The 24,256-nt window shown below is 40.0% G+C and overlaps 3 protein-coding genes across 4 annotated transcripts; 1 reads left to right on the forward strand and 2 right to left on the reverse strand.

The window, feature by feature from the left end:
* Positions 1-1,907: 1,907 nt before the first annotated feature.
* On the reverse strand, positions 1,908-11,987 carry pcyox1 (prenylcysteine oxidase 1). The gene is made up of 7 exons (XM_085463581.1): positions 11,759-11,987; positions 11,403-11,547; positions 6,697-6,903; positions 6,441-6,615; positions 6,143-6,354; positions 5,900-6,052; positions 1,908-5,801 (listed from the first exon to the last, which is right to left on the reverse strand). Exons 2-7 carry the CDS (start codon positions 11,512-11,514, stop codon positions 5,131-5,133), a joined length of 1,530 nt encoding a protein of 509 aa, XP_085319707.1. The 5' UTR covers positions 11,515-11,547; positions 11,759-11,987; the 3' UTR covers positions 1,908-5,130.
* Positions 11,988-12,406: 419 nt separating this feature from the next.
* Positions 12,407-14,261, forward strand: timcc (TIM double twin CX3C motif chaperone). Its single transcript, XM_085463584.1, has 3 exons — positions 12,407-12,696; positions 12,774-12,914; positions 14,012-14,261. The coding sequence occupies exons 1-3, from the start codon at positions 12,610-12,612 to the stop codon at positions 14,198-14,200; spliced, it is 417 nt and encodes a 138-aa protein (XP_085319710.1). The 5' UTR covers positions 12,407-12,609; the 3' UTR covers positions 14,201-14,261.
* Positions 14,262-15,619: 1,358 nt separating this feature from the next.
* On the reverse strand, positions 15,620-23,845 carry gmcl1 (germ cell-less, spermatogenesis associated). 2 transcript variants are annotated; one of them, XM_085463582.1, is made up of 15 exons: positions 23,472-23,845; positions 22,093-22,270; positions 21,863-21,986; positions 21,679-21,775; positions 21,498-21,595; positions 21,288-21,400; positions 21,116-21,181; positions 20,150-20,234; positions 19,972-20,062; positions 19,528-19,668; positions 19,350-19,419; positions 19,145-19,220; positions 18,919-19,064; positions 17,089-17,176; positions 15,620-17,007 (listed from the first exon to the last, which is right to left on the reverse strand). In XM_085463582.1, the coding sequence occupies exons 2-15, from the start codon at positions 22,266-22,268 to the stop codon at positions 16,867-16,869; spliced, it is 1,512 nt and encodes a 503-aa protein (XP_085319708.1). In that variant the 5' UTR covers positions 22,269-22,270; positions 23,472-23,845; the 3' UTR covers positions 15,620-16,866. The 2 variants fall into 2 exon arrangements, with proteins under 2 accessions (XP_085319708.1, XP_085319709.1); XM_085463583.1 differs by having other exon boundaries at positions 22,093-22,275.
* Positions 23,846-24,256: the final 411 nt, after the last annotated feature.

Here is a 24,256-nt window from a genome sequence, read left to right on the forward strand (position 1 = left end):
AACTGACAACAATGTTCGTTTCCCTTTTCACAAATGGAAATGATTTCATCGAGAATACTTGGCTTACAAATGATGGGTCACAATGTAGCCCGGCAAGACAATCCCTCAATTAATCTCACACAGATCAAAGCGATCCCAATCTCATGATTACAATGCAAACTGATGCAGCTTTTAAACATTTAATCCTTAATCTGTCATAAAAAATGACCTGCTCTTCACAACCTCGAGATCAGAGGAAAAGCTGAATTTTAAATGATGAATTTTAAAGATTTCTAAGAGCAAAAATAAGTTGGAAGATATACACAATTATAATTACTTATTTAAACCCTGCATTTAACTGAAAATAGCAAATAAGACAAAGCCAATTTTAAAATATACTATTAATATTAGCTAAGATGTGCAAATGGGATTGGGTGTGAAAAAACTAATCTGAATCTTTGTAAGTAAAGATGGGAAGGGGTTGCTAGCAACAATAATTATATTTATAAATAATAACGGGAGAAAAGATTAAGCAAATACAGAGAATGATGCTTATCATATCAGAGGAAATCAAGGGAGACACAGTTTATGCTGACAGGTGGGATGGCGCTCTTTTTGTTTACCCGTTGTAGCTCGCACTCTGCATGTGCTGCTGTGCTCACTCACTGCAGTTAATGAAACGGGGACAGGCAGGAGAGATCGCTTTACACGAGCGTCACGTTGGAAATGCACCACACCTCTAATAGTTTTTATATGACTCACTTGTTTACGGGCGGTTGGGACATATGATTGTAGTGGCGGATGAAAGCAAAGTGCAGCCTAATCTATTCCCTGAAAAAGGGGAAGAATTTACTGCTCCTTTTACACCAGCAACCCAACAAAGTTCCTTTATTTACTCTGAGTTTCTAATAACAGATAAAGATGACCTTTATTAGTGCATGAACAGTGTTTGACCTAAATAAGCTAGTCATTTTTAAAATGAAATAAACACTTGCTGGTGCCAGATGAGCTTGTCTGAGTATTTTAGAAACAGCTGATCTGCTGGGAATTTCCCGCGTAACCATCTCTAGGGTTTACGGAGAATGGTCCGAAAAAGAGAAAATACCCAGTGAGGGTCAGAGCTCTGAGTGAAAATGCCTTGTTTATGGCAGAGATCAGAGGAGAAAGACTGCTTCAAGATGATAGGAAGGAAACACCAATTCAAATAACGACTTGTTAAAACCAAGGTGTGCAGAAGAGCATTTTTGAATGCAGCTCACATTATACCTTAGCAATAGTAAAGTTCTGCCTGGTCTGATGAGTCTCGATTTCTACTCTGACATTCAGATAGCAGGGTCAGAATTTAACAAGAAAGCATGGATCCATCTCGTATTAATAGGTCAGGCTGCTGCTGGTAACATGGAAGATATTTTGTTCACACTTTTAAGGTCACTTAGGAAAATCTGAGGAAAGTTTCTGAATCTGAATTAAAGCAGTTCTGAATATAAAAGGGAGTCCAACTCAGTACAAGCAAGATCTAGCTAATAAAGTGGCATGACATGTTGACTTTGTACTTTTTTCAACTTAAATTGAAATGATAGCCAACTCATTGCCACATGTTTTTATCATCAATATTCAGAGCACCCCAACTTTCTATTTACAAACAGATTTATTGAGAAATACTACAAACATAATTTAATTAGACTTTTATTTTGAAGCTGAAGGCAAACACACACACAAAAACAGTACCAGTCGCACTGATCACTTTACCATCATTGGAAACACTTTAGAGAAGTACAGTTTCAGTTTGAGAGTTTTCAGCACTGTTGAAATAAAGGTAGAAAATTCTTTTAATCAGTTAAAGTGCATAATACTAATAATATTTCAACTACTTTAAAAAAATATAGAGAAAATGCCTCTAAAGGTTCTTAGGAAACAATTAGCATTTTCTTTGTCCCAAAGTAGTTAAAGAACATGAAAGCGCCGTAGGCAGATACAGTATTTCTAAACAACATGACATCCTACAAATCACAGGTACAAAATCATTAAAAACACACAGGAAGAACCAAATCATCTCTTAAACTGCAACTAAAATTTAATAAACACATACGCCAATTACCCTGCTTAAGGCACAATCATAGTTTAGATTAATTCTTACACACGTTATCTAGTGTGTAATGGGTTTAAGACTTTTCGATTGTAGTCACTGTGGGACTAACAATGAGTCACAACTGACATCAATGCGATTTACTACAAAGAAAGTGTCTTGGTGGCACATTTGTTGCTGACAGCTGCCAGTACCCAATAAAAAACATACAGTAGTCTGCTGAGGAGGTAGAAACACTGGAAATCCATCCGGGGACATACAAACAGATCAGCAAAGGGACATCAGCATGTTAGTAAACACCACGTGCAAGAATTTGGCTAAAGGGAAATGACAAGCTGACTTCTTTCTCTGTACAGTACACAGAACAGGAGCAACACACTAAAGAAAATGACAGAGAAACACTTGTGTGTCTGGCCTGCAGTGCAGCATGGTTCACAGTGATTGCACAATTCAGCACAGTGCAGTTTTGTTTTAACATTTAATGTGATTTGTGTTGTGTTGCTGGTGATGCCTGTGGCTTGTGATGCAGTTGATCTTTCTCCCTTTCTCTGCCCACCCCCCCATCAGTGATGAGAACAGTGTACTGCCCAAGTTAACTTCTGTGATCTGGGAAAGCATCGCATTAAAAAACAAGAACAAGAAAGAAAAAAGAAAGAAAGTAGTCAAAGCAGCCAGAAAGCATCTGAAGAAGTATTTTTAAAAGGAAAATTAAACAATTTAGAGATTTTTTTATTTCATATTTTGTTTACGGAAGTTATTTTCTATAATTTTGTTCTGCTTTTCTTTTCTTTGAGTATTTTCCTTTTAGTAATTTTAGCATGTGTGGAGTTTGTATTTTCAGTTTTAGCATCCCCTGTGGGTTAGAGATCACACTGCAGGTAGTAGTAGTATAGTAGCTTACACCTACTTCTGTGTAATAGTGTGTTTGTATGTTAGGTTAACCTCCTAGGACCTGGCGTCCACATATGCGGACATCACATTTTGGGTTATTTAGACCAAAATACTCAATTTTGCTCTACAAGGGTCTGATATCCACTCACGAGGACATTATACTGCTACTGTTCTATCAAAACGTTTAAACAAATATCCTCATATGTGGCTCTGACTTTTCTTAGAAACAATAATTAGGTTAAAAAAAACCCTGGTAATTCTTTGTTTTTACATTCATCAGGTCCCAATCAGCCCAAATATCAAAGAGAAATTAAAAATGCATGCCGTGGAAGAGTTCGGGTCTTAGGAGGTTAAGTGGCAATTCTAAATTGGTCATAGGTTTGTATATAAGCTGGCTCCCTGCATCCCTGAACTGGATATAAGTGATTAAGACCATGAATTTATTCACATTACCTAATGACAGAGTGCTTCACTTGTTTTCTGTGGCTATGCTAGCACCATATAGGGACAGGGATAGTTAAGTAGGAGGTCGGGGGTTCGAATCCATTGAACGGCTACCCTGAGGTACCCCTGAGCAAGGTACCATCCCTACACACTGCTCCCCACACACACTGCTTCACTGAGTGAATGGGTTAAATGCAGGGAGGAATTTCAATAAAGTATACATAACATAATTGTAACAGTTTCCTGGATTTTGCATTTCAAGGGCCACGGGTCAAACTCGAACCTGGACCGCTGCTCTCCAGCCATGTTGCATGTAGTTACCAGTCTGTGGTTGCCGAGCAGTTCAGTGGAGCACACTGAACTAAAGAGGCAAACCCCTAGATTTTGCTTTTTTTGTCCTTCTACCTGCCCCACAGAGCTACCGTTCTTCCTTTTTTGTAAACTAATTTGAAAACCAAATGAGAACTCTATGACCGCCTGTAAATAGAACATCTTTGTTATATCATACCAACCAACAATTATCTGAAGTAGTTACATCATCCATGTGCAATAAGTGATTAAAATAATGATAGAATTGTGATGTAGGTAAACTGCTGGCTTCTTTAACTCCATGTTTATTGTCAGATTTTGTTAGACAATGTTACCTGCAACTAAAGATTATATTCAATATTTTAGAAAATTATTTCAAAATTACTTAAGAAATTGGTCTGTGGGTTCATAACAAGCATGTTAGACTGTAACACCACATTTGCAGGATTATCCAAATCATAGGCAGGAAAATGTTACTTTCCAGAGTCTGGAACCGCCAGTGTCCTTAGATGCATGTGGAATTTTAAACATATTAGTCCAGTACTGAAATAACTTTTTTTCTTCAATAGATCATAATGCTTTCAGTGGTTTGGTCTCCCAGTACGTGTCTGACTTCTTCAGTGTGTATAACCCAGTCAGAACTCTCAGGTCACCAGTGGTGGATCTTTTAACTGAATTAGATCCAAGAGTGCTGGGGGTGCTTCCAACCTCAACACACCATTCACAGCTGCCTGCTGACCTGAGGTCAACTACAACTGTGTCTATACTCAAAACCTTTTTACTCTCACAGACTTACACTTAATGACTGTGTGTCAACTTGTATTTTATTTCTTTGTAAAGTTTGTTTTGTTGGGTTTTTTTGCCTTAAGGCACTGTAGACTTGCACTGCTTTTTATTTTTTATCTTAAAACGCATTGAATTGTGTAATAAAATGACCTTTATAAATGAAATTGCCATTGCCAATATTAATCAATTGCTACTGGTATCTCGCTATAAATGAAGGACTCTCTGTATGTATGTGTGCTTCATCTATCTTGTCCACTGTTTATCCATTGGTAGGTGTATGTCTGGGGTTTGGAGCAACTGCAGTGCCAAACTTTACTGTGTCTGAATCTTTTTTGGGGATCCCATGCATAAAATATAGCCAAAATATAAACATTAATTTAAAAAAAGACTGGCATAATCAAATGCCCCATTTGTCCACACACACAGGTATAAAAGTTTTCAATAACGTAAGACAAATATTTCCCAAACTAGAAAAGCTGAAACCACTGATCAACTAAAGTTGTGGCTCTAGTGTCACCATGCTCCCACAGATCAGCATTTCCTCTGGCGACTACGATGTTATCCAACATATAAAATTGGGCTCGATTGATCTTATTTTATTGCTTCTGATTCTACTCTCAAGTAGTTCTCACTTTTCAGAGTTCTCCTCTCAGGCGCGTGTGCAGGTCTTCCTGGTCGATCTTGCTTTTTTGTTCGTGCCAGTGGTGGTGTGCCAGCAGGGCCACGTTCCTGGCAGCGATGGCGCTCATCTCCATGGCACTTGCTGCCCACTCCACAGCATTGAGGTAGTACAGCCGGTTGTGCAGGATAAAAGGAGGGGTCTTGCGATGCGGTGGATGGTACGCGGGGTATGCCAGCCATTTGGTCTCAGACACCGAATCATAGGAGAGGAACATGTTCTCCAGCTGCTCCTGGGACAGCGGCTTTTTGGAGAACACCTTCCAGACATTAGCTTGGCTAGCAGGGGGGCGCTTGTAACCTTTGGGGATGTGCACAGGATCCAGAGAGCTCAGGCTGTTGATGATGGAACCGTTTGAGTCTGTGGTGAGGACATCAGACACGGTGAACTCTGAGGCAGCTTCTGTGGTCCCCAGGTAAGACACGTTGAGCAAGCCGTGGACAAGAGTGGCGACCGTCTGGTGGTAGTGCCCGGGGTAGTGAGAAGGGATTGGAGGGGAAAAGCCTGAAAATGTGATGTCAGATTTCCCCCGGTGAAGAGGCGTTGCTACTATCACAATATCATAAAGGGAATGTGCAGCTCCTGATTGGTCAACATAGCTAATCTCGTATAAACTGACAGGGGTGCCTGAAAGTGGGACATGAAGGGATATCAGGATGAAATATGAAGAATCAAGAAAGAGAAAAAGGCCGGATCTATATGACAGGAAGGAATGTTAATAGTACCTCTCTTGGATGGTCGAACTTTCACTGAAATGGAAGTGACTCTAGCAGGGATGAGCTCACTTTTGCCGTTGTAAAGAAGTCCAGAGCAAACTTTCTTATTGCCTCCATCCACTGCCCACAGGCCTGAATCTGCCCCTGCTAACGACACCGCTCCTAAAAACAAGACATGCCCACTCCATTTCATCAACCAACAACCAAAAAAAACGGTGAGATCTGTGCTAAATCACACGTTTTGTAACATACCCACAAAGCCATTGATGCGGACACTCTGCCCATAGTTGACACGAGTGATCGGTGCAACAATGTCATTGATGAAGACCTGAGAAAATCCTTCTCCCATCATGGCTTCCTCCAGGGTCTGATTCATCAGAGTGAGGAAACTATCACCTCCCATGGCATGCAACAGCCTCTCTACGGTGGAGAATGAGTAGCCAAACTGCTGGTACTGGTAGATTCTGTTCAGAAAAGGATTTAAAGATAATTAGGGCAACCTAACAGCAGTGAAATTTAGAAGCCACCAAGAAGAAAACAGCATCCTCACCTCATAAATTTATCCAGAACAGTCTCCACCCACATCTGCATTCGAAGAAAGTTCAACCCGTATCGCCAGAGCATGCGGAAGAAATTTACTATGAACCAGTCGCTCTCTTCGAACAGGATGTGCTTTCCATCAAAGATCGCCATTTTTGAGGGGACGTCTTTTCTCTGAGGAATACCTGTGAAAACATAAAACATTAAGCTACAATTTACGCACTTCTTATCTTTAATCCAGGCAGTTTAGGGGATGTTAAATTTACCTAATTTATCAACAAAGTGCTTCATATGTAGGTTCAGAGGATGGATCACTGAGCCTCCCGTTTCGTATTCATAATCTCCGATCTTCACCGTCGCAAGTCGCCCGCCAACACTGCCGTCTTCGAACACGTCGATCTTGACCCCAGGTCCAAACTCTTGCCTCAGGTAATATGCTGTCGCTGCGCCGCCAATTCCTGCTCCAACCACAGCTTTAAAAGAGAAGTGACAGGAACGTGAGCTAACATGAATTAACCTGCACATCTTTCAGATTGAGGGCTCGAGCACAATCAGAAAGTTTATTCTTCCTCCCGTTCTACCAGCGATGGAAGAGATGAGAAGTACAACAGCTAAAAAGAGTGGAGATAATCCACGTTCTGACTGTCTGTAGTGGAAAAAGTGTCATAACAAATGTAGGCTGAGTATACAATGTAAGTAATAATAACTTTAAGTAAGTATAACAGCATAACTAAGTCATACTTCAGGGTCACCTGATTCAGGCCTAACTACAAGCTTTACCAAAAAAAAAAAAGAAAAAAAAAAAAGAGAAGTTTGAAGCCTCGTCTCAAATATAGACAAGGAGAGAGTGACAGATAAGGGTGCAATGTATTTAACAAGAAAGTGCACGTAGACTAACACTAGTGCAGTGAATCATTATGCTGTCATCATTAAGAGTCACCTTTCAGTCTCACTCTGTTCTTCCCAAAACTGGAAGATATAAAAAAAATAAATAAAAAAAAAGATCTTTGCAATATTTATTTTGTTCCATCAATGTATAGTAAAACATATAATGATTAGTCTTCTGTTGATTAGAATGCAATGTTAAAAAACAAAAACAAGTCAACAAGTTTAAAATACAGGGAGAGCAGAATTATTAGGCAAATGAGTATTTTGTCCACATCATCCTCTTCATGCATGTTGTCTTACTCCAACCTGTATAGTCTTGAAAGCCTACTACCAATTAAGCATATTAGGTGATGTGCATCTCTGTAATGAGAAGGAGTGTGGTCTAATGACATCAACACCCTATATCAGGTGTGCATAATTATTAGGCAACGTCCTTTCCTTTGACAAAATGGGTCAAAAGAAGGACTTGACAGGCTCAGAAAAGTCAAAAATAGTGAGATATCTTGCAGAGGGATGCAGCAGTCTCAAAATTGCAAAGCTTCTGAAGCGTGATCATCGAACAATCAAGCGTTTCATTCAAAATAGTCAACAGGGTCGCAAGAAGCGTGTGGAAAAACCAAGGCGCAAAATAACTGCCCATGAACTGAGAAAAGTCAAGCGTGCAGCTGCCAAGATGCCACTTGCCACCAGTTTGGCCATATTTCAGAGCTGCAACATCACTGGAGTGCCCAAAAGTACAAGGTGTGCAATACTCAGAGACATGGCCAAGGTAAGAAAGGCTGAAAGACGACCACCACTGAACAAGACACACAAGCTGAAACGTCAAGACTGGGCCAAGAAATATCTCAAGACTGATTTTTCTAAGGTTTTATGGACTGATGAAATGAGAGTGAGTCTTGATGGGCCAGATGGATGGGCCCGTGGCTGGATTGGTAAAGGGCAGAGAGCTCCAGTCCGACTCAGACGCCAGCAAGGTGGAGGTGGAGTACTGGTTTGGGCTGGTATCATCAAAGATGAGCTTGTGGGGCCTTTTCGGGTTGAGGATGGAGACAAGCTCAACTCCCAGTCCTACTGCCAGTTTCTGGAAGACACCTTCCTCAAGCAGTGGTACAGGAAGAAGTCTGCATCCTTCATGAAAAACATGATTTTCATGCAGGACAAAGCTCCATCACACGCGTCCAAGTACTCCACAGCGTGGCTGGCAAGAAAGGGTATAAAAGAAGAAAAACGAATGACATGGCCTCCTTGTTCACCTGATCTGAACCCCATTGAGAACCTGTGGTCCATCATCAAATGTGAGATTTGCAAGGAGGGAAAACAGTACACCTCTCTGAACTAGAGCAGGGCGATATGGCCAAAAATATTTATCACGATATATATTTGAAAATTTGCGATAACGATATAACCGACGATATAATTGATGCGAGACAAAATACAACTCCACAACATTACTAGCGCAAAAAGACAACCTTCCATTTATTTTCACTTAAACAAGAAGCTGGTTTTTATGTACATTAAAGCTTTATAAAAATATAACAGTGCAAATGCAAATTCCTTGCTGAAAGTTTAACCAAAAGGCATTTCCAGTAGAAATGGGCTGACATATCCTGAGCATAACCATGTATAATATCCACTGAAGTTAAAAAGAGGTGCTTTGCAACATTAAACTGCAGTGTGCAGTACGCATTTTTCGGACCATAAGGTGCACGGGATTATAAGGCACATTAAGCGAAACAAAGCAGTCAGATAAATCAAACTTTATTAAACTCATTCTTCTTGCTTCCTCCACTTCTGTACCATTGATTCATTAATGTTGAATTCTCTGGCAGCTGCTCTATTCCCATGTTGCTGCAGTATATTAATGACTAACCTCGTATTGTGGATGGATTATCTCAGTTGTTCTCCTGACTGAAGTTTGGTCCGTTTACAGCATCCTGCCATGCGATTGCATTTGTCTCTAACCATGAAGAACCTTCACGTTAACTTTTATAAGTGGAAAAGTGTTAGTGTTCGTCCTCCAGCTTCACTGTTTATGTTATGCTAACATAGCTGTGTCGCTAGCGATCACGTAGCACATCATTATATATCAGCTAGCCCAACTTCAGTAACCCTACAAACGTCACTGCTGTTTAGTTTCCCGTCTTCATTTATGTTGGAAGTGATAGCAGAGCTGTACGTTTGATTTTTTTCAGAAATCTCTCAGTCAGAACATGCAATATCATGCTTAGGTAACTAGCGAAACTAGCGAGCTAACTTCCGCTAGCTTCCTGCTAGCTTCTAACCCGTTAAATGTAATAACTTTTGTTTTCATGGATGCCTGGAAGTTAAACTTCATAGTTACACCTGGTAAAGCAGCAATGCTGATCGTTTTATTAAAGATGAAAGAATTTAGACAGTTCTTAACTCTAAGTGATGCTGCAGTGTTGTTTGACCTGAAGCATATGGAGTTTAGGACCCAGATTACTCCCAGATTTAAGAGCATCTTAGTCCGACAAATACGACAATAACAACGGCCGCTTGCATGTTCTGCAAAAAAATGTGCTTTGTCGTGTATCTGACGGACAAACACCAAACCAGTTCCACATCACGGAAGTTGCACCATTTTTACAAACCAATTCTGGTTCATCTGTTTCACTCAACAATCGGCCATGTGCGTATGAAAAGAAAGGCACTGCGCACGCGCGTTTTACTCCCATTCTATCGCGATATTTCATTTTCCTATCGTTGCCTAACATTATACCGGTATTACCGTGAACGGTATAATATGGCCCAGCCCTACTCTGAACAGTGTCTGGGAGGCTGTGGTTGCTGCTGCACGCAATGTTGACGGTGAACAGATCAAAACACTGACAGAATCCATGGATGGCAGGATTTTGAGTGTCCTTGCAAAGAAAGGTGGCTATATTGGTCGCTGATTTGTTTTTGTTTTGTTTTTGAATGTCAGAAATGTGTATTTGTGAATGTGGAGATGTTATATTGGTTTCACTGGTAAAAATAAATAATTGAAATGGGTATATATTTGTTTTTTGTTAAGTTGCCTAATAATTATGCACAGTAATAGTCCCCTGCACACACAGATATCCCCCTAAAATAGCTAAAACTAAAACAAACTAAAAACTACTTCCAAAAACATTCAGCTTTGATATTAATGAGTTTTTTGGGTTCATTGAGAACATGGTTGTTGTTGTTCAATAATAAAATTATTCCTCAAAAATACAACTTGCCTAATAATTCTGCACTCCCTGTATATGGAGGAGCCTTGTAGTTAAATCTAATCCTTGAATATTTGACTTATAAATAAATATAACCTCACTGTGGCATACAGTGTATTGTAGATCAATGCATTTTTTGATTAGTAATTACAGAGAAAAAGGCAGTTTTATTATAGCTTTTTATTAACACATTCACATCCTGCTATGAACTTCTGGGAACTCTCAAGTCGTTCTGATCCACCAATGACACGACTCTCCATTCAACAACTCTGAACAAAAGCACAAATACCCTTTATTTTCATGAAAAGGTCATTTTCAGCCTGAAAATATTAACAGATTTTCGCACATATCATCATCACTCATCAGGGAGTGAAACATGACCATGCCATGAAATTAAATTTACTTTAGATTTAGATTAGATTTACTTTTTAAAATTTTATTCGAAAACAGAGTGCACTGGTTTTCTTTGGTGGTTTAGCCTGTTAAAAGCAATCCTCATTATTTAAAACCCAAGTTAGTTTGTCCAGTTTCTTTAGAGAAATTGGAAGTGGGGGACTATGCATTAAGCTGGCTGTTGTTTGTGAACAGCAGATGAAATATGTTTGTTAAGCCCCTTAAATCAAAGATCATATCCTGACTGTTTGATAAAAAAAACCAAAAAAACAAAAACGAAACATTGTGCTGGTATACAGGGGCAAAATTATTGTTCAGTTAGTCGTGGAACTAACTGATGATGAAACAACCAACAAACCTGCCACAAAGATAAGTTTAAGAGGGCTGACAGAATGAAAGTACTTCTCTGTCCTCTAAAGAAGCTGAAGAGTGACAGACAGCACGAGTCCATGTTTTATTTTTATTTATTTTTGCCTTACCTATCTTCTTAGGCTGTTCCTGCAGCTCTGGGGCTGAGGCTAGACTTCTCCTTCCTGTGTGCCAAAGCCCCAGGAATAGCAGCGCTCTCAGTGACAGGGTTTGTAGTCTCATTGTGGGTATCTACAGCTCTGCACTAAGAAGCATCTGCAAAAGGAGGGCGAAAACGTGAGATACTTAAAGTGCCTATCAGCCTTGGTCAAAGGTTGCATTCAGGGCCTCAAAAATAGAACAGCGAAGGAAATAATGGCACAGCTTTTTACACAAGTGAAACTAGCATTAACACACTCACCCGACTTAACGTTTTAAACCTAAAAGACAAATTACTAAGGGGTATAGGGCGCTTTCGAGGACTTACAATTTCAGAAGTCAATGGTGGGGAACTACTGTTGGTCCAAAAATAGCCTTCAGGGTGTCAAGCTTCAAAGCAAGTGTAAAACCTCGTTTTAAAGCTCACTTAAACTTTTGTCAGACTGCTTAAATACAAGACTGAGCTATTCACAGAGGCCCCTGTAAAACCCACGAGAAAACTAACTAAGCTAGTTTAACAGTTGAATCACGTCTGCCCACCCTGAACGTCGCTAATTATTGAGACACACTTCTGGGCACGGTTGCTTTGAATGTCACAATAAAAGCATAGGAAATTCGTAAAAGCGATTAATGAGAAATGTGTGCGCAGAAATTTCGAAACATTTTAAAGCTGCCTATTGTAGGATTTATCTTGTCTGTAATAATGACTAATAGCTAACATAATTGTTATCTATATAGTTTTCTCTGTTTTTTAGCGTCCTTGCGCTACACTTATTTTGTTTTATTTTGAAAGATATATGAACAGGAAATGGGCTCAATGTCCTTTTTAAGGAGCTCAGCGGAAGTAGTAATTTACTTAATCACGGCAAAATAAATATAGATAAAGACGAGTTAGTTAAAAAGAATTGTTTTGTTTATTTAAACGTGTTGACACTTTTCAACCCCGTTCCCTAATTCTGAAGTAACAAAACGTATTTTTTCAAGTACGGAAGAAAATCGGAAGTGACGCAATTACTTCTCCTCTTGAACCATGCTTGAAATGGAGGTGACCTTACTTATTACCAAATTGTAAAGTAAAGAAAGTTGGGGACCCCGCGGGCAGGTGAGTCCGGTCTGGGTTTAATAAACTTGTGGTGAATATCTAAGCGGACCTTGAAGGTGTCTCCAGAGTGAGCAGAAATGGCAGAGGCTCATCAGGCACGCGTGCAGAATGTGATCGAAGACATGGTCCAAAGCCTGGAGAAGGACCACATCCGTAAAATGCAGGTAGGGTATCTGCGGGTTCTCGGTGGTGTATGCAGGTTCGAGTCCGGGTGGTAACAGGTTGTTTGTTCTCGCTGCAGGGGCGCATGTTCAGGTGCAGCGCAGAGTGCTGCGATCGCTCCACAGACAGCATGGCTCAGGTGCATCAGTGCATCGAGACGTGTCACACTCCCCTGGCCAAAGCTCAGGGCCTGGTCACTTCAGAGCTGGAGAAGTTTCAGGTAAATCACCGTGCAAACACCTGTCATCACTTTGTCTGTGCCAGATAACTAAGATTGAAAAAGTTAGAAAGGCAAGGCTGAGATGGCTTGGACATGTGCAAAGGCGGGATAGTGGGCTTACTGGACCAAGGATGTTAAAGATGGAGCTGGCAGGCGGGGAGGGACATGGATGTAATGAGGGAGGACATCCAGAGAGTTGTGAAAGGGAGGATGCAAGGGATAAGGAGAGATGGAAGCATGTGATCCAACATGTAACCTATATTCTGACATATGGTATAAACATAAAATTAATATAAGTGAATATTTAACTTAAAGAATAGATGTAGTAAATGATATCCTAGGCAAAAATAAGTGGGCATGTTTTTTTATATTTTTGCAGTTTCCCTATTTATTCTCCAAGTGTTACAAATCAAATGCCTGTTACAGGGTACTTGGTTGTTAACTGAGCATAAATAATGTATAGACTTGTGGTTAGTGGGTTTTGGAGTCTAGGCAAAAAAAAAACTACACCTTTACATTGGTGGTAAAGAAGATGGCTTACTATTTTGATATTCCTAACTGAAACTGTGGTGCCGTTTGTCTTTTCATTTGAGTCTTTTTGATATTGGTCTTTAGGTAATAGGAAATAAAGCAAACCATGTTGGATCTCCAGTTTGGAACCCTTAATTGACCCCTTTGCTTAGACTTAAGCATCATTACAAGTAAATGTAACTGATTTTAAAATAAAGTACAGCAGTTTAAAATGTCATGTCTCTCAAGCTATACTTGCACACCCTTTCAAAGCACTAGTCAGATAAGCTGTTAAAGTCCGGTGGGTTTAGGGCTCGCCTGAATCCAATATTACTTTTTGCTCTCCTTTAAGTCTCTCAGTTGCCAACTCTTCATTTTTAGTGTGGCTGAAGTTCTTCATGACTCTGGTTGTTGTAATGTTTGGATCATGTGACCCATCACTAGTAATATTGAACTAGATAAGAATATACCTAATATTTAAAAAGTACATCTACAGCTGGTTAGATTTGCAGTAGACATCTGTAAAATAAATAAATGAATAACATTTTGAAAAATCTAAAGTCCAATCCTTCCTGGCCCACCTTCAGGACCGTCTAACTAGATGTACGATGACCTGCAACGATAAAGCAAAGGATCTCTTTGACTCTGGCGCGAAGGAGCCAGCTGTTCGATCGCTGATGGACCGCTGCGTGGGCAGTTGTGTGGATGACCACGTTAACCTGATCCCCAGCATGACCCGACGACTAAAAGAGAACTTGGACTCTATACGGCAGTGAGGGGCGGGATAAATGACTGCAGTCCATCCTGGGGAAAGCTCGGGTGCATTGAGTTTATTCATCTAAGGAGTGAAGGGCTGGAGGTGCAGAGGGAGAGTTCAAAGACTGTGATTATTAATGCTGATGTGTAGAGATTTCAACTTTGAAATGAAAGTTTCTGGCCTGTTAGATCCAACTTTACCTGCAGCGAGAAAGAAATCCAGTAATGCACAAGGAGTCTTAAGGTGTGCATTTGTTAAACACGGTTAATGTATTTAATGCCCATCTGTGTGTTGCATTTCAACATGTAAAGAAAACCAACCTGTGTAATCCACGTGAAGGATTTTTTGTATTCTCGATGAAACTCCTTAAAATCATGATCCCTTATTTTTTTTTTCTCGTTTCACATTTAATTGTGAATTTATATATCTGAATAAACAGAACCCAAACCTTCTTTGGATGCATTACCCCAGCAACACTGAAAAAAGTGATAGCAAATAACACTTTTGCATATGTTTTAATGACAACAGTGGAGTATACTCTTATATACACACATGGTGGTGGTACAACAAAGGCAACACTGTCAGCTTTTCAGCCTGAGTAAATGATATAAAAGGAGCAATAAACACACTGCAGACCTGATGTAAACCACACAGATAATTTTACTACTTGAAATCTAATATGTTTAAATTGCACACGTCTAATTATGCAGCCTATCTGGTAGAATGGAAATGAACTCATTTTTGTACAAATGACCGGAAAATGCACAGCGAGTCAAACCCAAGAAGTAGTCAGCAGGTAGGAGACGACGAGTAACTGTGTGTTTGTGACCTCACAACTTACAAGACTCTTACTTTTGGTCCTTACGTCATATAAATGTACAGCTGGGAAACGAGTGTTCTCTAAACTCTTTCTTTCAGTGATGTGGTGCTGGCTCTACCTCGGTACCTCATGAGAACCCGCCCATATTTCTACAGGGTTGAGAACCGACCATTAGTTAGCAGAAGTTGGGGGTAATTTCTCCTTATGTGGCCTGCCTCTGAGAATTTCATTTTTTTTCCCCATTACAATGACTGTGTTCAGCACTAGATTAGGCACGCTGACAACAGAGAGATAAAAGAGAAGCCAGATTAGATAAAAATCTCTTTGGTGAGCCAGGCTCTTATTAGCCATTAAACTTCTGAGCCTTAAATTCATTTATTACTGCAGAGACCAGAACAGACTCTGAAGATGAGCCAACAAAAACAAAAGATATGCCAACAGCACACTGACCTTTGAACCTTTTGACTAAAGAGTGAAACAAACAGCAACTGATCAGGCTTCAAGTTTCTTACGTTAATGAATTGGCCATATTAAACTGATAACATGCCTAACTATCTATCATCTGTAGTTAAAACATAACCTTGCAGCTGCAATAAAGACCTTCACTAGATGCAGAGATTATGTGATAGCACCACAGCCCGTGTCAGAGGGCAATTTTATTGGCAGTGGAGAAATTGTTTTCAAAAGTACATCGATACGAATAAAAATGAAGTACAAAATAATAAATAATGGCCAAATAAAAGCTTTCACCTCCATTAGATATCAAAACGACATGAGGTAACAACAGATTAAGAAAACCGCCAAACAAATATTTCCCAAATTAATATGATAAGTATTCAAAAACAGAACTTAAATGGTACTTAGAGTATAGATGGTAGAGTGCCAAACAAGAAGCAGCTGCACTGTAAAAGAAGAGTGAGCAGGTGACTGTCTTAATACCAGCAAACACACAGTGGGGAGTGTAGCTGATAAATACTGTAGAAAGGAAATCTGGAATTTTTTTTATTTTGTGAGCCAAAAAAATAAGATTATGCTGAGAGCACCAGATAGCACAAGTATTTACTGCAACCTCAGCTTTAACTGGGGAGGATTACTGAGTCTTAAACTTGTGATGCTGGTGGACATCGTGGATTATGAATTTTATACAAGGTGGTGGAAATGACCAACTCGGAGTGACCCTTGGAAGCTACAGGCTGATAAAATCGTGCTCTTTTTGTGCCTCTGCATTTGTCGCTTCATCTTTTTGTCTACTGTTATGACCAGCAGCCGTACATTGCACTGAGCAGGTGTGTGGCTTCTTATGCAGCAGCAACGCAAAGGTGAGTTTACTCTTGTCCTTACTTAATGCACAATTTCTCCTTCTAAGAACAGATGTGTGTTTCCTCTTAGGAAATTGTAAGAAGCTCTGAAATGTGATGGAACTACTCAGTTTCACTGTGTTTGTTTGTGCTCCCGATGACAATGTCCTGTACACAGTGAAAAAACAAAGTGTAAAGTCAAGCCCTACAAAGTCTGCTTAATGACCAAACACCTGGAGGTTTCCCATCTTTAAGAATGGTCCAGCATCCCAGTGCAGATGGTTAACAGCAGAGGTACAAGGTGGAGAGAAGCTTCTCTGAGAGCAAAAGGTGGTCCGATCCCTCTTGACCACTAGCATAGGGCTTCATTATACTGTAAACCCCATGTAGACATATATACAAAACGTTTTTTCCCCAAGAACATCTCGCTGAGTTTAGAGAGCATGCAGACGGTATGTCCAGTGTCAAAATGTGTTAAATGAGGCCATAGATTGTACATACAAGCTTGTGTCAAGTGTCTCTGCGGTAACAGAAGAATGGCAGCAGCTAATCGCTGGTGAGCAGGTATCAAGACACACTGTGAGCAGACCTGTCTTTGTCTGAGGAGTCTGGACGGTGATCTGACTGAGGTGATGTATACAGGAAGTTACAGCACACGTAGAGGGGGAATGATAACAACCGGCTGTCCAGATTCATCACCACATACTCCTGTAGGATTGAAGGAATTGAAGCATGTTACCAAGTTTACAATTTCCTTTTAGAAATGGTGACTAGTGAGTATTCACTGACCTGGTCTTTCTCTAAAGTGAGCAGCTGGTAACCTGTTGAGCGACTGCAGACCAGCTTTCCACGACTGTCAAAGGAGGCAAGACGTAACCTGGAGACAAAGATGTTTGAAGATAGGTAAAGCTTTCAAACATTTCAACAGCTTGTCACCAGGTTAGTTCAATTTGTTGCAAAGAGGTGACATGAAGTTTAACAGCATTCACATGCCTCTAATTTAAACATGAGGGCACCACTAGCACACAGCTAAGCCTAAACATTGATGGAAACAAAGGTAACCTGTAGCTGTCACAGGGTCAATACATTATCAGCTGAACACTATAAACTATACATCAGTTTCTATTGTAAATTTGTATACATACACAATTTAGGTATAATATGTTAAATTATATATAACAAAAACATGCATAGAAGTAGACATGAGACATTCATGTCAAAGAGTAGAGTATACACCCTATAATAAAAATGATCCAGTCATTACCAAGTTTAAAGTAGGTTAACACAACACAACAAATGCAGACAAAGTCACGTGAAAAGCAAAGTAGTTGGTAGAAGCAACTTTAGCAGCAATAACCAAGTAATCCTTTTCTGTGTGACTTTATTAGTGTCTCACATGGTTGTGGAGAAATTTTGACCCACTCGTCGTTGTAACTTTGCTTCAGTTCATTGAGGTGTGCAGACATTTATTTCTACACAGCTTTCATTTCTTCAGGTTGAGGTCTGGACTTTGTCTGGACTATTGCGACACATCGATTCTGCTCCGTTGTAAATTTGCTGCTGTGCTCCGGATCGTCCTATGACTGAGATCATGATTAAAGCTACTTTTGAACTATATCCTAAAATCAGCTGGGCTCTTCCTTATTTTTGTTCAACTTTTAAGTCCAGCATTTGAAATGTTGGTGTAATATTTGATTATTTTCTGGGCTTCGACCTGCAAGTAAAATCTTTGTCCCCGTTTCATTAATTTAAGGAACAATTTGATAAATTGCGACATACAGTCCCCTCAGCTAAGCTGGAAATGATCATTCATGCACTTGTGTCATCGTGTTTATTCATATTGTGATTACTGCAATGCCCCGTTTACCGGCATGGACAAATCATCTCTTTGTCCGTCTATAAACTTTAAAAAATGCTGAAGTCCAGACTATTAACAAATTCTAGAACGCAAACTCATGACACTCCCTTTAAAAACACACATACACTCATTCTTTTTATTTATTACGTTAAGTTACTGTGTTGTCTCGTTTGTATTGTGTTGTGCTTGGTGCCGACGTGGGACAGTTTCGTTGTACTATTGTACCAGGTATGACTGTACAATGACAATAAAGAGTTATCTCTTGTCTCTCTTTACATCAGCTCTCAACAGATTTTAGGTTTACTTTCCTTTTTACATTACTGTATAAAATTAAACAGTCAAAAGGGTAAATGCCAGCCTATTGCCAAATATGATAACACCTACCAATTACAGTGATCAGTGTTGATCAGTCACATGTTCACAGTCAGTGCTGGCCCACAACTTCATCACTGTGTCCTAATAAAATAACTATAGCCAACTGAGAAGTATAGCAACTAATCATTTTAAATGCTGAACTTCACTCTGTATATAAATCAACTTTAGCAAATGCTTCATGAGCAAATATTTCTTAGCTCAAGAATGTGTTTGCACATTTATCTCAATATAATGATTTTAGTTTCTCTATTTAAATTTTTTTCTATTCAATGAAATTTTATTTATATAGCACCAAATCACAACAACTGTCACCTTGAGGCATTTTTTAAGGTAAAGATCCTACAATTAAAGCGGGATTATACAGTCTGGTTGCCTGCACCACTGACCTGTATGCCAAGTGTCTTCGTGCTTGTAGACTGACAGCGCCCCCACATGGCTGACTCAGAGTATTCCTCTTGAAGACGATGAAGCGATTTGTGTAGGTCACCAGCAGGTCGAAACCAAAGTTAAAGCCCGTCCACCTCCAGCAGTACTGAGAAAAGGGGAAAATCACAGTGTTTTCCCTTTGGAGAAATGAATCCATAAACAATAATTGTATGGAAACAAACTCACATCTCCATCTTTAATGAGCTTCCTGCCACACCTCATGCTGCTCTGCTCAAACTCGTCTTTGTTGGGCTCCTGAGGACTAATAAACAGAAGTGTTTGTCATCACAACAGCATTAAAAGCAATGCATGTGATCCATGTGCAGCATAAAGCACCACTAAATCAGTCCAAATTCAATCTACTAACTCGTTTGAAGTTTCAGGTTCTTACCCGTTATCATTCTCAAACTCTGTCCGGAGCATGGCGAACCACTGGTTTTTATACACGGACGTCAACCAGTCTGGAACATAAAGTACATAAACACAAGAAACAGATGTTAAAATAACCACACACGAAAAAAAAGATGCACTTTTATGACGAAATGGCATCAGCCGGAGCCATAAATTACCAAGAGGCAAAATGTTGTCCCTCTCCAAGATGCGTGCAGACGCGAGGTCATTGATGATGTACTGCAGGCGCACAAAGTTGAACACTGACCGAAAAGGAACGCCCTCATCTGTGTTCAAGAAGGGTTCCTTCTCACAAAGGTCTGTTGATAAAGGTTAATTAGAAAGACAGACTGTGATTAACACAGCTAATCTAACTAGCTTTAATTTCCATTCGTTTAATTGTTCATTTTAGCCTTTTATTATGATATAGGGTTTATTTATAGGAGCAAGATATAAAAAGCTAAAAATTAGCATTACTGTGAAAACACTTTGTGACAGTGGCCTCAACAAACAAGCCTCATCAAGTGGGCAAATACTTAAATAACTAAAATGTTTCTTTTGGTTTGTAATTTAATTTTAGCAATAATAACCTTGGTGATTTCACCCAATGTGCATTACAGTACCTGTCCTGCGCTTGCAAAGCCAGGCGTCGGCATCAGCCAGAAGCTGCTTGATGGGGCCGTCCCACAGCGGATTGAGCTGCAGAAACATCCACTGCAGAAAGAGGCAGGAACGCTTAAAATATGCATCAGAGTGCAGTGACTGTGACAGGAAAAATGTCTACGACTGTGCTTTTTCTACCTTTTTCAGAGCAGTGTAAACATCCATCTCCACCTGCATGACAAACAAGTCAGAGGACTGGATGAGTTGCTCCATGACCTCCACCCTGTAAACAGATAGCGACAAGTTTATGTATTGCAAATACTGACGCTTCAAGTTGATAATAGACTAAGATCAGCTTGGACAAAACTAGCTTTTGACTTTAGACTGCGACATTTAAATTGCTAGTATACCCTCTATACTGGTCACTTAACACACCACTGCAACATCAACATCAAAGTCACTTTTCTTTATGCTCGCCATTAAGGTGCAGGTATTCATTGGAGCAGGCCAGTTCTCCTGAATGATAGGTGTCGTCACTCAGACAATACTGCCACATCAGCGCTGATGTAGGAAGAGAAGAAGTCGAAACCGGAAGCCAAGACATTGTCAAGTGGGTCGTCCCCCCCCCCATATAGTCTCATGTTTTCAAATTGTTGCAAATCTCCGTCTTTATAATCTCTTTTGTCTGTGACTTTAAAGTTCTGTCCCGAAATATAATTAAAATGGCAGTAAAAACACGTCCAATTACAAAAATCAAGAGATGCCTGGCTGGCAAGCGCCAGCAGATGCAACATCATTTCAGGCATGCGCCACCTGTGACGAGGTGCACGGTGACCATAAAAGCGGCCTTAGAGCTGGTGTGAAATTGATGGGTTTCCAGTTTTCAAACAAAGCTTAAATGTGTTTTTCATGTGGATATCACCTGTTCTTGGTAATGAGGGCTAAAAAATGCCAGAAAAAAAAGAATGTAAAACCTGGTACTTAGATTAAGTAATTTATATTTAAGTAATCAGAGTCTGAAACGGGGACAATTTGTATAGTATGAAGGTAAATTTACAAGTATTCATTAAATACTCTGAATATAGTTTCCATAAACAAATCTAACTCTAAAATCTAACTCTGTTATTTCATGAACAGAGAAGCTACTCTGACAGTCAAACACACCCAAGTTCTTTCATCAGGTCGATATTTTGGTGGGTCATCAGGTTGTTTAGAAGCCACTCGAGACATCTGCAGAAAGAGACACACAAATACACAGATATATATGTAAGCATTTCCAAACATGTACATACTTTCTTATGTGGCATAAACAACCCAATCATGTCAACATTCTCACTTTTTAATGACTGAATCCAGGCCATAGATGCTAGCACACGCATAGTAGCCACACACAGTCTTTGCACTGATGTTTTCCTTCATGGTTTCGCCACACTGCTGGATCAAATCATCCTGTGAACACAGACCATAAAACTTATTAAGATTTGGTATCATTCAAAATACAGATATCTGTCTCACCTTTCAGTGACTTGTTTTTACACGTACTTACCAGCTGTAGCATACAAGCAGCGGCAAGAATACTGACGACTCTGCTGGGTTTGATCAGAACATCATCACGGTACAGGGACCCAAACACAACTTGTAGAGCTACACAAGGATGTACAAAGCCATCAGCCAATGAGTACAAGTACAAAGGAGGCCAGTTAGCATCCGTTTTCTGTGACTCTCACCTTCAGTATCAATGTTCTGATCTGGGATCTCCAGGTTGATTTCCATCATGCTGGACTCCTTCCAGGATCCGCTGAACATGCTGGAGAAATACCCCGACTGTAAAGTGCAGGAATATGATAACTCATACAAGAGAATGTAACACTGGCTGCTTTGAAGATGCCTCGGCGTGTGTGTTTGTTTTACCTGGCAGAGGTACACTTTGTGGAGGTTCCACTCCTGTCCCAGAGCGCAGATACGAATGTCACTGTTTTCCCCATTCAGAAACAAGGTCTGATAAATGTACTTTGATGTGCTTTTTAATTTCTTCCTGCTCGAGGAAAACATAAAAACAAAACCAGACAACAGAAAAAAACGAGAGTAAGACAAAACACAGACAACTTAAAGATATCTGATTCTGAACTGGCTGGACTTGCCTGCGAGGTGTATCGAGTATGCCATCATCCTCCTCTTGATCACTGTCACAGTCACACTGAGCATTTCGTTTCCTCTTCTTACACTCGCAGTTATGTTTGCGGTTGGTACTTGTGCCCTCTGTGGCCTCTTCTGGTCCCTGAGAGGACAGCTGAAACCTGCTGCCCAGAATTCCCATTTCTGTGCTTTCAAAGAGACATAAAGCAATCAAAAATATCAAGTCAGTTATGTATACTGTAGTTTCACAGTTCATCAGAATCAATACTTTTGGAGTGGTACTTTAGCTACTGCATTAAGTAAATGTTTAATTGTCGTGCAAGCACATTAAATTTCAAGACACCACAGGTTGCATCCAGACAAACTGCCTGTTTTGCTCAACAGTCAAAGAAATCCACAGATATGGTACTGTGCAAAAGTCTTGAGCTGCCATCATTTCTTTATGCTTTGCTTTCAGTGAGCCAGACGACCTCGGCATTGTTAAAGTGGTCCTGAGCAATAGTTCTCCAGGCTTTACAAATGTCTTTCTAAGTTCTGTTTTTCTGAAAATTAAATGCCAGCACAGAAAAGTACCATCAGATTTTGATCCACCGTGCAATACCATCTCAAAAGCTTCTGACTGGTAACAGCTTCATTTTTCAGCATGACAATGAAACACACTGCCAATGCAGTAAAAGCATACCTGGGTAGAAAATCACACAGTCATGGATCAGCCCCCCCAGAGCCCAGACATCAACATCACTGAAGTAAGCAGCCAACATCCAAAGAAGAGCTTTGAATGTCCTTCAAGAAGCCTGGAGAACTATTCCTGAAGACTAGGAGCTCAATTAAACAGAAAAACGTGAATAAAATAAAGATTCCCAACAAATAAAATTATAAATAATAATATCACAGTTTGAAAAGATGAGTGTAACTCAATAAGGAGCTTAAATAAAAGTAGAAACTAAAACAGGTTTTGTGGCAGATAAGGAAGAAACGCTTTCCTGCATAACTTGTATAACTTGATTTTGACTGTGAAGTGAAATGAATACACATGCTTGAACATCATTATTTATTATGATAGCAACAGACTGATGCACCACACCACTTTCCCTTATCCTTGTGCTACACGTGCCTTTGTAGCTTTCACCAACATTGCCCTCATGTAACTAGTTAGATATCCAGAAAAAAGCAAGTGGCACACTCCTTGGTTAACAGTAAGCCACTATCACATCTCGACTTAATTTTAAATAAGCCCAAAACGTGGCCTTGTTGTTTTATATTTTAAAATACAGGCACAAAATATTTTACATAACGAAGCCTTGAATGAAGTTTGCGAAGAGTGTCCACAACAGAGTCTGATGCGAGTCTGTTTATCACCCAAACAACGACTCGGCTGACTCACCTGCTGATTATGACAGGGAGAAGGCTGAGAGGGAGACGTGTGACGTGTTAATGTGGACGGTAAACACCGGCTGATTATCTCAGCGCAAACGTTGACGAGCTAGATAAGAGGCGATCCAGCCTCAGAGCTAGCTTAGCTGCCACATTCACAAACCAGAATCGTGTATAAAAACAGTAACAGCGCTTATTCTGACTGGCTGCTGCTCCGTACAGGTCTCCAGACAGCACATCTGCCTCTGCTTCAAGTTACATTTTTCTAAATTATAGCGAAAGTAAAGTCAAAGATAGCAGATGATGTGTAACTAAAAATTTCTGAGGCTGTTTTTTTTGTTCTTCTTCTTCTTCGTCGTCGTCGTCGTCTTCTTCTTCTAAATTTTATTGGCGGTTTGCAAACAACTGAATGGTGCATTACCGCCACCAACTGGTGTGGAGTGTGACGGGGGCGTCGCTCAAAAAACAAATAAACAAAAAATTCAAATCCTCCCAAGCAATTTACTCTCTTTTAAAACTGGAATAAGGCCCGATAACTGTTACTTCGAGTCCTTTTGCAGTAAATCAATAAGATCTAGTTTCATTTTTCTCCTACTCCTTCCTGTGGTTCTCATTTCTCCTGCTCTCCTTTGAATTTTATACAACCACCATCCCCTCCTTTCCTCCTCCCACTGTTTTTGCCATCTTTTCTTCATTTCTTGCCTTACAATACTCTTTATCTCTGTCTGACTGAAGCTAATAGCCAGGTCAAATTCCCCATGTTTTGTGGCTTCCTTCGCAACTCTATCTGCCATT

This window comes from Copadichromis virginalis, linkage group LG7, assembly GCF_057382275.1.
Source record: "Copadichromis virginalis isolate Kocher_CV1m ecotype Utaka linkage group LG7, C_Virginalis_male_GT1.1, whole genome shotgun sequence".
Classification (NCBI taxonomy): domain Eukaryota; kingdom Metazoa; phylum Chordata; class Actinopteri; order Cichliformes; family Cichlidae; genus Copadichromis; species Copadichromis virginalis.

Coding starts and splice junctions, on each gene's coding strand:
- gmcl1 (XM_085463582.1), bottom strand. CDS start 22,268: ATGGGAATTCTGGGCAGCAGGTTTCAGCTGTCCTCTCAGGGACCAGAA. Junction 19,669..19,971: donor GCTTTGCAAGCGCAGGACAG/GTACTGTAATGC, acceptor CTTTATCAACAG/ACCTTTGTGAGAAGGAACCC. Junction 19,420..19,527: donor GGACAACATTTTGCCTCTTG/GTAATTTATGGC, acceptor TTTATGTTCCAG/ACTGGTTGACGTCCGTGTAT.
- timcc (XM_085463584.1), top strand. CDS start 12,610: ATGGCAGAGGCTCATCAGGCACGCGTGCAGAATGTGATCGAAGACATG. Junction 12,697..12,773: donor ACCACATCCGTAAAATGCAG/GTAGGGTATCTG, acceptor TTCTCGCTGCAG/GGGCGCATGTTCAGGTGCAG. Junction 12,915..14,011: donor CAGAGCTGGAGAAGTTTCAG/GTAAATCACCGT, acceptor GCCCACCTTCAG/GACCGTCTAACTAGATGTAC.
- pcyox1 (XM_085463581.1), bottom strand. CDS start 11,514: ATGAGACTACAAACCCTGTCACTGAGAGCGCTGCTATTCCTGGGGCTT. Junction 6,904..11,402: donor GGAACAGCCTAAGAAGATAG/GTAAGGCAAAAA, acceptor TCTCTTTTAAAG/CTGTGGTTGGAGCAGGAATT. Junction 6,355..6,440: donor GTTCTGGATAAATTTATGAG/GTGAGGATGCTG, acceptor TTTTCTGAACAG/AATCTACCAGTACCAGCAGT.